The following is a 15439-nucleotide window of genomic DNA, read 5'->3' on the forward strand; positions in this document are numbered from 1 at the left end:
TATTCACTCGGTTAATGGAACTGTACTGCTAGCAGTTTACAGCTCTCTCAGGTGTTTTTAGTGTCTTGTAGTATGTTGTCATTGTTTGCTTGTTAATAGCACTGCTGTAAACACAGTTGTAAAGCTTCGGAGTTTGCTCGTTTAAAGTATATAGCACACAGTATAGTGCAACAGCTGCTCAGAAATAAATGTTTACCCACCTAGCAACCGCACAGCAATTGATGGCATTTGCATTAATAACAAGTGTTTTAATACACTTCAGAGTGATGATTCTGTTCCAAATGGCGAAAAACTGAAGAAGAAAAAAAAATACATATACAGCCATTTAAAAGTGTTTTTAATGTTTCTGAAAGAATACACTTATGCTCACCAAGGCTGCATTTATTTGATCAAAAATACAGTAAAAACAGTAATATTGTGAAATATTATTATAAAGTAAAATAACTTGAATATATTTAAAATGTACATGTAATTTATTCCTGTGATGGTAAAGCTGATTTTTAGCAGCCATACAGTGGTGGCCAAAATTATTAGAACACTAGTATCTTCACCAGCTAAAAAAATGGTTTTAAATCAGTTATTTCTGTCTTTTGCTGTAGTGTGTCAGTTCAAGAAACCTACCTGCAAAGCTACAGTAATGTTAAAATGCTGTAAAATGAGGATGCTGTCAAAAATAATGTCATAAATAGATTTTCTTTATCAATTAACTTAAAAAAAAAAATCAACATTTGGTGTGACCATCCTTTGCGTTTAAAGCAGCTTTTGCCCTAGATGCACTTGCACATAGTTTTTCAGGAAGCTTTGCAGGTAGGTTTCTTGAAGCATCTTGGAGACGTTGCCACAGTTCTTCTGGATTTATTCTGTCTCAGTTTGTTCTGTTTCTTCATGTGATTCCAGACAGACTGGATGATGCTGAGATCAGATCTCTGTGTGAAGCACTGCTGTTGTCAGACTCCTTGTGCAAACAAAAATCTCACTGGATTATTACAATTAATGGCAAATTGAATGTTTGGAAATGTAGACTGATATTTCCTTCTGACACACTACAGCAAAAGTTTGAAATAACTGACTAAAAACAATTTTTAGCTGGTGAAAAAAACAATATTCTAATCCTTTTGGCCACCACTGTATATAAATACATCAATACAATTTTTTGTAAATGTTTAATATAATATAATTAAGACAGTACATATTCTATTTTGCTAATACGTTTAATCGATTCATGTCACTGAACATTGACAAATTCAATTAGATGCTTGAGTATGGATCAAAGGATTTTTTTTTTCTGTGAATCAAAATATGATAGTTTTGACTCTCCGTCTCTGTTACCCATCTCCCTCATAATTTCTTCCTGTACTCTCTAGTTTTATTCCGAGAGGTGGCCAGTGCCACAGGCTTCTGTGACCAGCGGCGCCTCGGCCTCCTTCTGCACGACGCCATTCAGATCCCCAGGCAGCTGGGTGAGGTGGCGTCTTTCGGAGGGAGCAATATCGAGCCCAGTGTGCGCAGCTGCTTTCAGTTTGTAAGTAACCACCGTCTTCATTCATGAACAGATTAAGTTAAAGCGGCCATGTAGAATATGCACTTTTTCTGCGTTTCCTGCATTTATTTTCTTTTGCTCTGATATGAAGGCCAATAACAAACCAGAGCTAGAGGCCTCAGTCTTCCTGGACTGGATGCGTTTAGAACCTCAGTCGATGGTTTGGCTTCCTGTCCTTCACCGTGTGGCGGCCGCTGAGACAGCAAAGCACCAGGCTAAATGCAACATTTGTAAGGAATGTCCTATTATTGGCTTCAGGTATGGACCTTTTCTTTAATGCTATTATTCAGAATGACTAATTTGGCCTCAGGTGCTTTAAAAGTATCAGCAGTTTTTGTTTTTGTTTTGCATTATTAAGCATTGCACCAAACTTCAAGGCAGACTTTGAAAAAGAATAACTTGGTCTGTTTTGAGGCTTGGAAAGCTGCACTGTATATTTTCTATTATTATTGGTGGGAGAACACCGTACTGCTTGTACTTTGCATAAAGTATTTTCATATATTTCACTTTGAATTCAACATGGTATCAACGTGACCCTATTTACATTCTTCCTTGTCTTACGAATCATTAGTTTGTTTTTTTCATGAGATTTTTTGGCTGTTTATTCATTATATTTCCAGCAAATAAGATCATGGATAGCATGGAAAAACAATGCTAAAAATCATGAAATGCAACTATGCATCACTTTGTATTGTTAGAATAGAAGATTTATCATGGTTGCTCAAAATGCTTCCATATTTTTGCCACAGTAAATTTATGTTGCATGATATTTTAATCAATATTAATGCAGTGTTTTGCCTTTGGTTTGTTGCATGTTAGGCTGAGAAATTGCATTTCTGTTGTTGTTTATGCACAAAATGTTCAATATTTCAACTTATCATGTTAGTCTCTACGTAGGTTAATGGTAGTATTTATACATTTCTGTGTTGGGTCAGCACTTCTAATGCAAAATCTGGGTCTTGTGCATGTGCAAAAAATGTCTAAAAGATGTTTTCACTTGGCATAACCCATTGATTTACAGTGAGAAATAATATGGGACATGACTTTGTATGTTTTATCCATTGGGATTTCATTGAAATGGGGATATATTTTTTCTCCCTCTGCCTCTGCTTGTATAAGTAGAAAAGGAAAGTTGTTGGGGAGATTAAGAGAGATTTATTTGATTAAAAATTATGACTTTTTCACTGCAGAATAACATTCATTTTTAATGCCATTTCATCAAAGGAATACAGTTCACTCACTAACTGTCAATAATAGCTCACCCTCATGTTATTCTAAACCCATGTGACTTCCTTTCAATTTAGTTTGTGACATAATAATATATTTTTTCTCCCTCTGCCTCTGCTTGTATAAGTAGAAAAGGAAAGTTGTTGGGGAGATTAAGAGAGATTTATTTGATTAAAAATTATGACTTTTTCACTGCAGAATAACATTCATTTTTAATGCCATTTCGTCAAAGGAATATAGTTCACTCACTAACTGTCAATAATAGCTCACCCTCATGTTATTCTAAACCCATGTGACTTCCTTTCAAAAGTTTGGGGTCAGTAAGATTTAAAAAAAAAATTGTCTAAGCTAACCAGGGTTGCATTTATTTGGTCAAAAATACAGTAGAACAGTAGAATTATATATTATTAAAACTTAAAATAATTGTGTTTTATTTTAATCTGTTTTAAACCTGACCCTGGACTGCAAAACCAGTCTTAAGTCGCTGGGGTATATTTGTAGCAATAGCCAACAATACATTGTATGGGTCAAAATTATAGATTTTTCTTTTATGCCAAAAATCATTAGGACATTAAGTAAAGATCATGTTCCATGAAGATATTTTGTAAATTTCCTACTCTAAATATATCAAAACTTTGCTAAGAACTTTATTTGGACAACTTTAAAGGCGATTTTCTCAATATTTTGTATAGTTTTTTTGCACCCTCATATTCCAGATTTTCAAATAGTTGTATCTCAGCCAAATATTGTCCTATCCTAACAAATCATACATCAATGGAAAGCTTATATAGTAATCTTTTAGATGGTATGTAAATCTAAATTTTGAAAAAATTGACACTTATGACTGGTTTTGTGGTCCAGGGTCAAAAATGTTATTTTTGTGAATCAAAGCTGAATTACTCCAGTCACATGATCCTTCAGAAATCATTCTAATACACTGATTTGGTATTTGTATTATTTCTTTATTATCTGTTGTGCTGCTTAATATTTTTGTGGAGACTCTTTTATAAATATAAAGTTCAAAAGAGCAGCTTTTATTTGAAGTAATCTTTTGTAAAAGAATAAAAATAATGCTTGTAATGCATCTTTGCTGAATAAAAGTAATGATTTTATAAAGGACAAAAAACGTACTGACCCCAAACCTTTGAACGGTAGTGTATGTATTGTGAAGGTAAATCATGAAAGAATATTTTTCTGCATTTTTTCCCCTTTTAGAATGACTATTAGAATACAGCAGAATGACTATTATATGCTCTCTATTGAGAGTAAGTGAGAACAGGGAACAACTCCACCTGGAGGATCAAGATGTAACTACACTTTTCCGGGAAATAACCTTGCATGCATGTCCCTTTAGATCAAGGATGTTTTGAATGTTTTGGATAAGACTTTAACACTGATCTCACTGTTTGTGTCTGGTCTCTACAGGTACCGAAGTTTAAAGCACTTTAACTATGATATCTGCCAAAGCTGCTTCTTTTCTGGCAGAGTGGCTAAAGGTCACAAGATGCAGTACCCTATGGTTGAATATTGCACACCGGTAGGTTTTTTGCTTTTTGCCTTCGTAGCATTGCATTGGAAGTTTAGTATCTGGCAAAGTCCATGTGTTTTAAGATTAAAGTACAAGGTATGACTTTCTGTGTCCTTTTACTTCAGACGACATCAGGAGAGGACGTGAGAGACTTTGCCAAGGTGTTGAAGAATAAGTTCAGGACAAAGCGCTATTTTGCCAAGCATCCTCGCATGGGTTACCTTCCCGTCCAGACCATCCTTGAGGGAGACAACATGGAGACGTGAGACACTTCATTGTTACCATCAGCTACTGATTAATTAGACACGTGACAGCTGATAGGGACACTTTTTCGTCTATTATTATTAAAAGCATAGTGCGCATCACACTGCGACTCCAGATGCCATCAAGAGGGCAGAATTAATGTGTCCACCATATTTTAGACAATGGATAGTTGATCATAAGGGCAGGCTTTGACTGATTTAGGATCATACTGGCCTATTTTAGTATTATTTATGTACTATTATAGAATTTTATATTTTCAGTTTATTTTAATTGTAACATTTTAATAATTTTATATGCTGTTAGTAAAATAATTTTAATTAGTTTTTTATTTCTGTTCAGGTTTTAATTTCAGTTCATCAGTATCATTTTAGTACTTCAATTTAAACTTTTTTCAGTTAGTTGCTAAGATAACATTTATAATTTGTTTATTTTTAAAAGGTTCATCTAATATTTATATTTTACTTCATTTCAGCTTTATTTCAATGATTAAAAAATATTTTTTAATATTTTTTGTTTTCAATAATAATGACACTGAGTCACTGACACACTTTTTAATGATATATTTACAGAAAGAACTATTATTAGTAGAACTATCAAAGTCCTGGAAATCAATACTCACGCTTTACTCCTAGTAATAGAAACATGGCTGTTTAAATCCACTCAAAATTAAAAGAAAAAAGGAAAGAAAATAATGAATTCACCTACATCTTGGCTGCTATAGCGCTTCAGCCAAAAATGCAATGAAATGCTCAATTCTTGGTGGAAAATTTAAACGGTTTCTTTCAATTTTGTATACTGACATGAAGAAAAAGCTGCATTTCATCTGACACACTCTAAATAAAACATTTTAACCTGGGCAAATGGTAGCAAACGAGACAAATAAAGATGACTCTGAACACTTGCTAACCTTAAATTGCAGCTGCAAGAGTTTTGTTTGGATTTTTTTTCTGCTTTACCGTGTGCATTGATCATTACTCGTGTTCACAGTAGGAGTGTGGAATTATTTTTCCCCCTGTAGAGGAGCAGCTGCAAATGTGTGCAGTCTGTCAAAGTAATCGTAAAGCTGTTCTAAATGCATACACGCATTATTCTTACAGCATTATCTTTTTATTTTTTTTTTCCCTTTTTCATTTCAATCCTAACACACAACCAGCAATGCTGAATTAACCTATTTCTCAAAAAACTGATTTTGCAAGAGATTTAATTGTCATGTGTGTGTTATTGGCCACTAAAAATGCTGTTAGGATTTAACGGTGTTGTCATATCAGTGGGTTTGTGTGTTTGGTGCTTCTTAACAATCATGTCATTATCATGCTTTCAATGCATCTACTTGTCCTGGCCATCATTACATCTTTTTTTGTCTTGCAGTCCTGTTACACTGATCAACTTCTGGCCTGTTGACCATCCGTGAGTACATCCACACACCAACACGCTGCTTACTGGATCACGTAATGCAAGCCGTGCCACTGAAGAACATTCAGGATTTTCACGTCACACTTACAATATGACCCGTAGTCCTAATTTGAAATTAAGTGCATTTGAACGTCCAAGTTTTATTGAAATTCAAATTTGAAAGTCTAATGGCAAAGTAAATCAGAATTGTTTCTACAATTCCTATTGGACGATGCTTCATCCACATAGATGGATATCAGTGCAGTGTCTATTCTTCTATTGGTCATCAAATTTAAGAAAATCATGTAGTGATATAGCGGTTTTATCACTCCAAAAAACAAAAAAGTCTTCTGCTTTTCTATAGGAAATTATGCACAAGTCTACATGAAACACTCATCTTCCATTGTCAAAACTGTGAGATATTTTGGAATGTGTCCATCCCATGGCTTCCACCATTCATCTGCTAGACTAACATGTCACTGTGGTGTAGGTACTCTTTTAAAAAGGGTTATCATTGTTAAATCACTGGGTGTGAGCTACACTGTAACATACACTAGAGTTCAAAGGTTTGGCGTCAGTTAGGTTAGGTCAGGTTTTTTTTTTTTTTTTCAAATAAGAAATGAATACTTCATTTAGTGACAGAAAAGACATTCATAATGTTGCTAAATATTTTCATTTAAAAGAAATTCTGATCTTTAAAGGGATCATATGATGCTGCTAAAAAGAACATTATTTTGTGTATTTGGTGTAATGAAATGTGTTTGTGGTTTAAGGTTCAAAAAACACATTATTTTCTACATACTGTACATTATTATTTCTCCTCTATGCCCCGCCTTTCTGAAACGCGTCGATTTTTACAAAGCTCATCGGTCTGAAAAGCGATGGCCAGCTATCCAGTGCGTTGTGATTGGCCGAATACCTCAAGCGTGTGACGGAAATGTTACGCCCCTACCATACTGTGATGATGCCCTGTCAGGCCGGAGTGATGATTCAAAAACATGAAAACTCGTTATAATCGAGGCATTCGTTGCATCCATTGGGGACATAATTATGGATTATAATGACTTGTACTGTCTTTTTACGCATTGCGTTGCATCGCGCCGCGTAAACATAAAACCATCTGCATTTGTGATCGGAGAAATGACAAACAACAAGCCCTACTCTACACTGCCCAAAAAACTTGCTTTAAATATATAAAATATAAAAACTCTTTAAATATAAAAGACGTACTTACAGTCTTTGAGTTAGAACAGCCGGCATTGTAGTCTCAGCGTCAACCACATGTGACGACCTCGGGCTGGACTCCGCTTCGTCCACGGTGAAAGCCGATCCGGCGATCCACAGCGCAAAGTTGTAGTATTTCGTCAGTGACCAGCACAAATCAGCTCCAGGCATGTCGAAGCAGATATCGTCCTCTTTTGGAAGACCAAACAAAGTAGTTTCGCTTTCACAACGAAACAGCATCTTCACGACATGGCGGCGGCAACAACAATACTATAGCGAGAATAAAAGTTACGCCTTCTTTCTTTGCGTGAACATTTGGGCGGCGTTATGCAAATCTTCCCACATAGTGATGTAGATATGTGGGGGCGTGTTAGAACGAGCCGTTTTAGGTAGGCGTGGCTGACTCTTAAATTTTATAAAGAATATCTCTTTGAATTTGAGACTTTAGTCTTTGCAACTTTACAGATCTTCTTTATGCACCAAGAGCTTGTAACACTCCAAAGAGAAAGGAAAAATTTAAATCGCATCATATGACCCCTTTAAACTTGGGATTCATCTAAGAATCCTTAAAAAAAAAGTCACGGTTTCTTCAAAAATATTAAGCAGCACAATTGTTTTTAACATTGATAATAAAAACATAAGAAGAAGAAAATTAGAGAAAAAAATAAAAATAAAAAAAAAATAAAATATATATATATATATATGTTGAACATTATATTGTTTATTTGCATATATTTAGCTTCAAATATTGTGAAAAAGGTATGTCACTAAAATTACTTAAAGTAATTCCTGATTAATGTTATTTTTTTATATCCTTATATTTGATTCTATCGTATATATTGCAACCCTGTTTAATTTGTATAGTAATGCTCAGAGTTAAATAAAATGCTCTTCCTCTATAATATAATATTGATATATTTAGTTCATCCGTGTTTTCTGACCTTTGCTCTTCTGTCACTGGTAGGCCATCATCTTCCCCCCAACTCTCCCATGACGACACCCACTCACGCATCGAGCATTACGCTAGCAGGTCGGTCTTTTTTAAGCATGGTTATTTTGGTGTTGCTGTGTAACTGTATATTTAAGAGGCCAGACTTGCATTGCATTAGGGCTAGGTAATGTGACGGTGTATACCGTGCAATGGTACAAATGTGTCATACAGTGGAAATGTTGCTGTACCATTTATACCATGATTTATATATTTTCAAGGGTTTGAAATGTGCATTTTAACCTGATAACAGAATGTTTGTTTAGTAACAAAAGAAAAAATGCATTTGCGTTAATGTTAAGCATGTAAGTTGGAACAGTGGTGCCTTACTGACGTGAGCGAATGCAAATGCATGAGCTGTTCATGAATGAATACAGAATGATATTGTGTTTTCACAGGCTAGCTGAAATGGAGAACCGAAATGGCTCGTATGTGAATGACAATGTATCGCCTAGTGAAAGCATGTGAGCTTGCAACTCTTTTACACTCTACTGTACATAGTATTATACCGTAAGTCAATCTAATAGTTTGTAGAACCTAAAACTGACCTACTTACACCTTGCGTACTTTTAACTGCTTGTGGTTGCCTAAAAACATTTCCTCTTGAACTTAAAAATGGGCTAATGTGTTTATGAAAGTGCTTATCATAGGAAGAGTTCCTCTAAAAGTCATGTCATTTCAGATTAATTTCCATTTTATAATAAATTTCTCATCTAAGCTCTTTCCACCCATACACAAAGCAGTGGAGATCAGTAATGAACCCATATAATGTTCCCAGTACGCTCAGATTGAATTATTATAAAACGATTACGTGTAAATGCTCTTATGCAGCAGTTTTTTTTGTGGTATTAAAACAATAGGATTGTTTTTAGACCAGCTTACTGCTCACAAGTCAATCGAGCGGATGTATTTTTCAGTTATTAGGAGTTTAAGGCAGCAAATGATCATTGAAATCTTGAGCAATGGATGTGATGTAGTGAACTGGAAATGGAGTGTTGTTGTTGTTATTGTAGGGATGATGAGCATCTGCTGATCCAGCACTACTGCCAGAGTCTGAATCAAGGCTCTCCTCTCAGTCAGCCGCAGAGCCCCGCTCAGATCCTCATCTCAATGGAGACTGAAGAGAAGGGAGAGCTTGAGAGAGTGCTCAACGATCTGGAGCAGGAAAACAGGTTTGATTGCATATCCATTTCCTTTACAATTCAAATGATTGTTTTTTTTTTTATGAAATAGGATGGGTGTACACTGGACTGTATTTCGTTAGCATATGTCTGGGATGACACACTACATTTTCAGAAATTCATATTAAAACAGCTCTCCCCACTTATATACTTGCACAGCAATTTTTGAAAATCACATGTTTTAAGTATCTTGCATTAAATTAGTGATTCTCAAAGTTGGTCACCAACTGTAAATGTTTTCAGGAAATGCTTAATGAAAATGGTCACACTTAATTATAAGGTCCAATTCTCACTATTAACAAACCATTAAATACGACTTTTGCCTAAACTCCTAATTTGGTGCTTATTAATAGCAAGGTAGTTGTTAAGATTAGGGATGTAGAATATGGTCATGCAGAATATGTGCTTTATAAGTACTAATAAACAGCCAGTATGTTAATAATAGGCATGCTAGTAAGCAACTAGTTGATAGAAAAAAATTGGTCCCTATATTAAAATGCTACCATGATAATAATAAAATGCAGCTAACCATAATTGAGCATAGTAAATAAACAGGCTGATCAGCTTTCACAACAGAGATGAAAATGCCTCTATATCTTTTTTCTATATGAGCTCATCTGCATTTTAGAATATTAATCGATTTAAGTATTTGATTGTGCTTTGAATAAGTGGTTTTCAAATTTGCTCAAAAGCATCTGACCATCCAAGAACTACCTAGCACACACAAATCTTCCCACGCTGCTGAGTCAAGTACGTGGGCTACGCATTTGAGTCTAATATTACACACAGTGAGCTATATTAAAATTGTGAGTAGATGAGAAAGCAGAAATAATCAAACAGATTTAATATTGTTTCAAATATGCATTTTCTAACCCTAAAACACATTAGCAATATTTAAAAAGATATACAGTACCCTTCAAAAGTTTGGGGTCGATAAGGTCTCTTATGCTGTCCAAGGCTGCATTTATTCAATTAAAAATACAATAAAAAGTAATATTGTGTACAAATTATTATAATTTAAAATAACTGTTTGCTATTTTAACATTTTAAAATTGATTTTATTTCTGTGATGGCAATCGGAATTTTCAGCTGCCGTTACTTTCATCATTATCCTTAAGAAATCATTCTAAAATGCTGATTTGCTAGCATTTATTATTATTATCAATGTTGAAAACGATTGTGCTGCTTAATATTTTTGTGGAAACGGTGATGCTTTTTTTTTTTTTTTGGATTCTTTGAATATAATAAAAAAAAAAAAGTCTTTAATGTTACTTTTGTTCAATTTAATGCATCCAGATATTTGAACAATAGTGCATTTTGCTGCATGGTCTGCCAACTATGCCATAGAAAACCAGCAGTCTATGCTAACAGCACATGCTTATTTATTTGTCAGACTCGCCCTTTTTCTAAAGTCGCTGTTTTCTAGGCTTCTTTCTGAAGTTGTCTTCCCTGTTGTGCAGGAAGTTGCAAGCAGAGTACGATCGTCTGAAGAAGGCACATGACCACAAGGGTCTGTCGCCGTTGCCCTCACCCCCACAGATGCTGCCCGTCTCACCCCAGAGTCCACGCGACGCTGAACTGATCGCTGAAGCTAAACTACTGCGACAGCACAAGGGACGTTTGGAAGCAAGAATGCAAATCCTGGAGGATCACAACAAACAGCTGGAATCACAGCTCAGACGCCTTAGACAGTTACTTGAGCAGGTGGGTGGCACATATCCTTAAGATTTGATCAATGTTTATACTCCCTGCCAGTGAAAAACAACTTTTGGAAGTGTTGTTGAAGGAACTCGAGCAGTTGTGTCAGCTCCTGCCTTAAGTCTGAACTTTGCTACGAGTAAATGTCTTCGGATTGCACACTGATCATTGACAAGGCGTATTTCAAATCATAGCTGTGGAATGTAACACTGTTCATGTGCTTCCTTTGATTGTTGACACAAGAAATGAAATGCCCAGAGCATTGGTATATTTTAATGTCAGCTTTTGGCTTTTAATGTTTGTCATATTTGTAGTTCTATAAATAATTAAATTTGTTGGGAAAGTCGATATTTTTCAGTATATTAATATATATTAAGTATATTTATAGTTGATATTTCTCTTGACTCATTGCAATGCATTCTGGCACTTTTTTATATATGATCTATGAAGGACACCTGTAATGTTTCCTTAAAATTCGGCCAAAATGAGGCGTTTAAGCAGCTCAAGAGGTTTAAAATATGAATTAGTTTTATCAGTTTAACAATTGTTAAAGGAAGTATTTATGCTAAATGTAGATGCTGTCAGGATGAATATAGAAAGTGTTTTGTATAAGAGCTGGGATTTGCATCTACATGTGCATTTTGTACAGTTGCAAGTTCCAGGAATTTGTTAAAGAGTCTAAGATTTAATTTGACACAATCTTCCTGAAATGTTTCATCTGTTTAAAGATGTGATTTTTCTGCAACTGTGTGGATTGAAGGCGTTGCTTTAAAAATAAAATTGCTCATCAAAGATGTTTTCTTTCTTTTGCGTTTGGAAATTGCAGTTTTTTCCCCATAGATGTTTAAACCAAAGACTTGGAACTATAGTATGGAATATTGTTGTTTTGTTTGAATGCAGACGTCTCTGTTAATTGTCCTTGCAGGACACCTGTTGGCATTCACTGTTCTGTATAATAACTACTACTCCGAATGATTTCCGTTTAGTCCACAGCACTGTGCAAGCCAAAATGATATTGATTGTGTTAAGTATACAGCTATATTCACGGCAAATCATTTTTAGCATGAAATACATGGACAGGATTTTAAATTAAATGCATCTTTATGGACTCATTCATACCAAAATGTTGTACTCTAATCATTCAAGGGTTTGGTTTTGTTGTGTTGTTCAATCAGTTTATTTGATCAGACGTGGTTTGAATAGGTTTTTTATATATATTTTTTAGAAGCATTGTTTAGTCTTAGTATGAAAAGATCTATAGTGCATAAATGTACACTTTTTTTTGTCAGATGAAAAAATTTTTCTGTCCTTATTGGCAGTATACTTTATACCGAATATTTCAACGAAGGTTGAATATTTTCCTACCATACTTGCCACACAACAGGCATTGTGGATCCTGTCCTTATTAAAGCTGAGGAGGGATGCCAGACCTTTTAGGTGGCCTAAAGAACATTTTGAGCGACCTGTCATTCTTCCTCAAGCAACCCATTTCTCTCTGTAATTTGTTTTTGGAGTTTGTTTGATGTCAACCTCTTCAGCAGTCTCCTTCTGCTTGAATAGAGGGGAAATCAGATATTCTGTCTGCATCATGTCTTGATGAATGAAGCGTATGTCTCGATGCTTACTTCTAAAAAACATTAGTCGACTGGGGGTCTCTGCCAAATGGATTTATATCAGATTTGTTCTTGAAGAATTGGCTTCATGTGTTCTCTGTGGACCCTTTGAACTAAAATCTCACTAGACTCCAGCTCCTTCCAGTGGCCGACTTGGCCGAAGCTAGAAGAACCAGACTCGATACGGAGATAAATTAGCTCTCACTTTGTTCAGAGCCAATGGATTTTGGCTTCACTTCATTGATGCTTTTTTTTGTTGTTGTTGTTGTTTATAACCCTCAGCTTCAGTTTTCTTTACATTTACAATCAAGCCTTTACCTACCAGTGTATGTTCTTGTTTTAGTAGCATCAGTTACTTCACTTTTTATCTCTGTTATATGCTAATAAACATGTTCTTATGTTTAACATATGCGCATGTGTTTCGCTTGGCAAATATCTCAAGGAAGACCAATGAAATCACCAGAACCATCCCTCTTTATTCAAGAGGGCTGTTTGGTCTTATGTTATGAATTGTTAATGGTGGAAGTTTTAAACACACACTCATTAAAGCACACTTTAAATAGTTGTGCAGTGACAAACCAGTTTATCATTAAAGCAGATTGTACTGTAATTGTAATTATGTATCAATTATAAGATACACGAGTAAATAATATAGCCAAGAAGACTTTAAAAAAATAATCAATTGAATTTAAATACTTGTATTTATCAAGGATGCATTAAATTGATCAAAAATGTAGTATGGTCTTTCTGTTCATCAAACGTTCATCAAAGAATCCTGAAAAAATATATAAAACCTGTAAAATATATTAAAATAGGTATAGTTATTTTAAATTGTAATACTTCACAATATTATTGTTTTAACTGGATTTGTATGAAAGAAATGCAGCCTTGGTGAACCTAAGAGACTTACAGTCCCAAACCTTTGAATGGTAAACTAATTAACAGTAATACTTGAAATAAATAATAAGTCAATATTATTATATTAATGGATGCATATGAAACAGACGTTAAAAGTTTATGATATATAATGTGTTAATATTATTGTAATAATATATTATATAATATAGTATATTAACAATATTCAGCCCTGAATGAATGACAGTGAATGTACAATTTACATGTTGGCTAAAGGGGTTTGTGACATCTGTGAATGTTTTTGAACACGTTAACTGTCTGGGTTATTTTATTTCTATATTTTAGCGGCATCAAGTCCACTATTTTGTGTTTATCCTTGTTGTTATTGTTTTGTCTTGACTGTCTTGTTTCTGAAAAACTGAATGATGCAAAAACACAGCAACTCTAAGAGCCCTTGCTCTTGTTTTTTACTGCAATTGTTAATGTTTTGAGAAAGTCCTTGGGGAAAAATTCAGTAACTCGTCAATAAATGTTTGGAGAGGGTTTAAAAACTAGGCAGTAAAAGAATGTGAAATCTTAGATTGAAAATATATAACTGAATGTTTGCAAATGAATCTGGAAATACAGAAGTACAACCCAGTGCTGATGTTTGCGTCCAGTCCCCTGCCTAATCTATATGGTTCCTTTCTACCTATGTCCTAGCCACAGACTGAGTCCAAGGTGAATGGCACTGCCCTGTCCTCCCCGTCCACTGCCTCTCCGAGATCTGACACCAGCCTGGCCTCACTGCGTGTGGCCGCAAGCCAAACCACAGAGACGATGGGTAAATGTCCCTAACAACTTCAGTTTAAACCTAACTCATTAAACAGATTGAACTTGTTTTGAAATTTTAAGCAGGCTAAAGAATAATAATCGATGGCATATCAGCATATTGCGTATTGATCCTTAGCAAGATAGTGAAATGTGTGGAAGCCTGTTTTAGCCACAGAATAAAAATTTAAAAAATGTATCTCACAATTCTGAATTCTCTTGCAATTTTGAGTTGATATCTTGCAAAATTGCCGTTAACTCAATTGTGAGTTTGTAACTTGCAGTTACATGACAAAAAAAGCAGATTTGCAAGTAGGGCTGGGTATCGAGTCCGATACTGTTTATGCACCGACCGAAATGCCTCGATAACATCGAGTATCGAAAAACGTCTCGTCGTTCGGTACCAAATTTCGATACCTAAGGGGTTAATCTCATCAGCGTCAGTGAGCAAATAAGCCTGCAGCACTAGCCGGTGTGTTTGACTAAAAATGGTGCGGTGCAGATCGATCAGTGTTTGACATCCGCGAGAGCGATTCGAAAGCGCACGGAGCAGTCTGCTCTCTTTAGCTCTCGTGGTACTGTAATACACAGATCGGTCTGCACTGCACAGTCAGTCCTCGTCAAGTCGAGCACACCTACTAGTTTACACCGGTTACACTTAGAGATGTGGCACACACGTGAAGCTGTAGTGCGAATGCGTCCCAGCCCCCTTAGATATAAGGCTACATTTACACTGGTGCGTTTATGTTTTTAAAGGAAAACGATCCTCGTCATACTGGCGTTTCAAGCCGGCTTTCCACTATCTCCGACAAACAACAGGCGGCAGACCGGTCATTCAGTCATTCATTTCCAATGGAGAGTAGCGCGGGAGCTGCGTGGAGTTCCGATCATATGCAGTTGTCCGTTCATACTACACGACCGAAAGCGCGTGTTATGTGGCCATTCATGCAAACTGCAGCATCATGCTACATAAGATAATAAATAAGATTTATATTCCGCTTTTACTCAAAACTCACTTTAAACCACCATCGAGTGTTTGTAATAACTTCCGATTGCCGTCTAATGTGTGTTTTGGCCATGTAATGCTGCTGAAATGAAATATGTTATTACCTCTGACTC

At 35.5% G+C, this 15439-nt stretch overlaps 1 protein-coding gene across 1 annotated transcript in view; it reads left to right on the forward strand.

Annotated features, from left to right (window-relative positions):
- LOC107565081 (dystrophin-like) overlaps window positions 1-15439 on the forward strand; it is a 119607-nt gene that overhangs the window by 98092 nt on the left and 6076 nt on the right. The window contains exons 70-79 of the mRNA XM_016250270.1: window positions 1365-1522; window positions 1632-1798; window positions 4193-4304; window positions 4421-4557; window positions 5928-5966; window positions 8140-8205; window positions 8562-8627; window positions 9177-9335; window positions 10805-11048; window positions 14219-14333. Coding sequence (XP_016105756.1) covers window positions 1365-1522; window positions 1632-1798; window positions 4193-4304; window positions 4421-4557; window positions 5928-5966; window positions 8140-8205; window positions 8562-8627; window positions 9177-9335; window positions 10805-11048; window positions 14219-14333 — 1263 coding nt within the window. The remainder of the gene's footprint in view (window positions 1-1364; window positions 1523-1631; window positions 1799-4192; window positions 4305-4420; window positions 4558-5927; window positions 5967-8139; window positions 8206-8561; window positions 8628-9176; window positions 9336-10804; window positions 11049-14218; window positions 14334-15439) is intronic.

This window comes from Sinocyclocheilus grahami, unplaced genomic scaffold (genome assembly GCF_001515645.1).
Source record: "Sinocyclocheilus grahami isolate Dianchi unplaced genomic scaffold, SAMN03320097.WGS_v1.1 scaffold25.1, whole genome shotgun sequence".
NCBI classification, from domain to species: domain Eukaryota; kingdom Metazoa; phylum Chordata; class Actinopteri; order Cypriniformes; family Cyprinidae; genus Sinocyclocheilus; species Sinocyclocheilus grahami.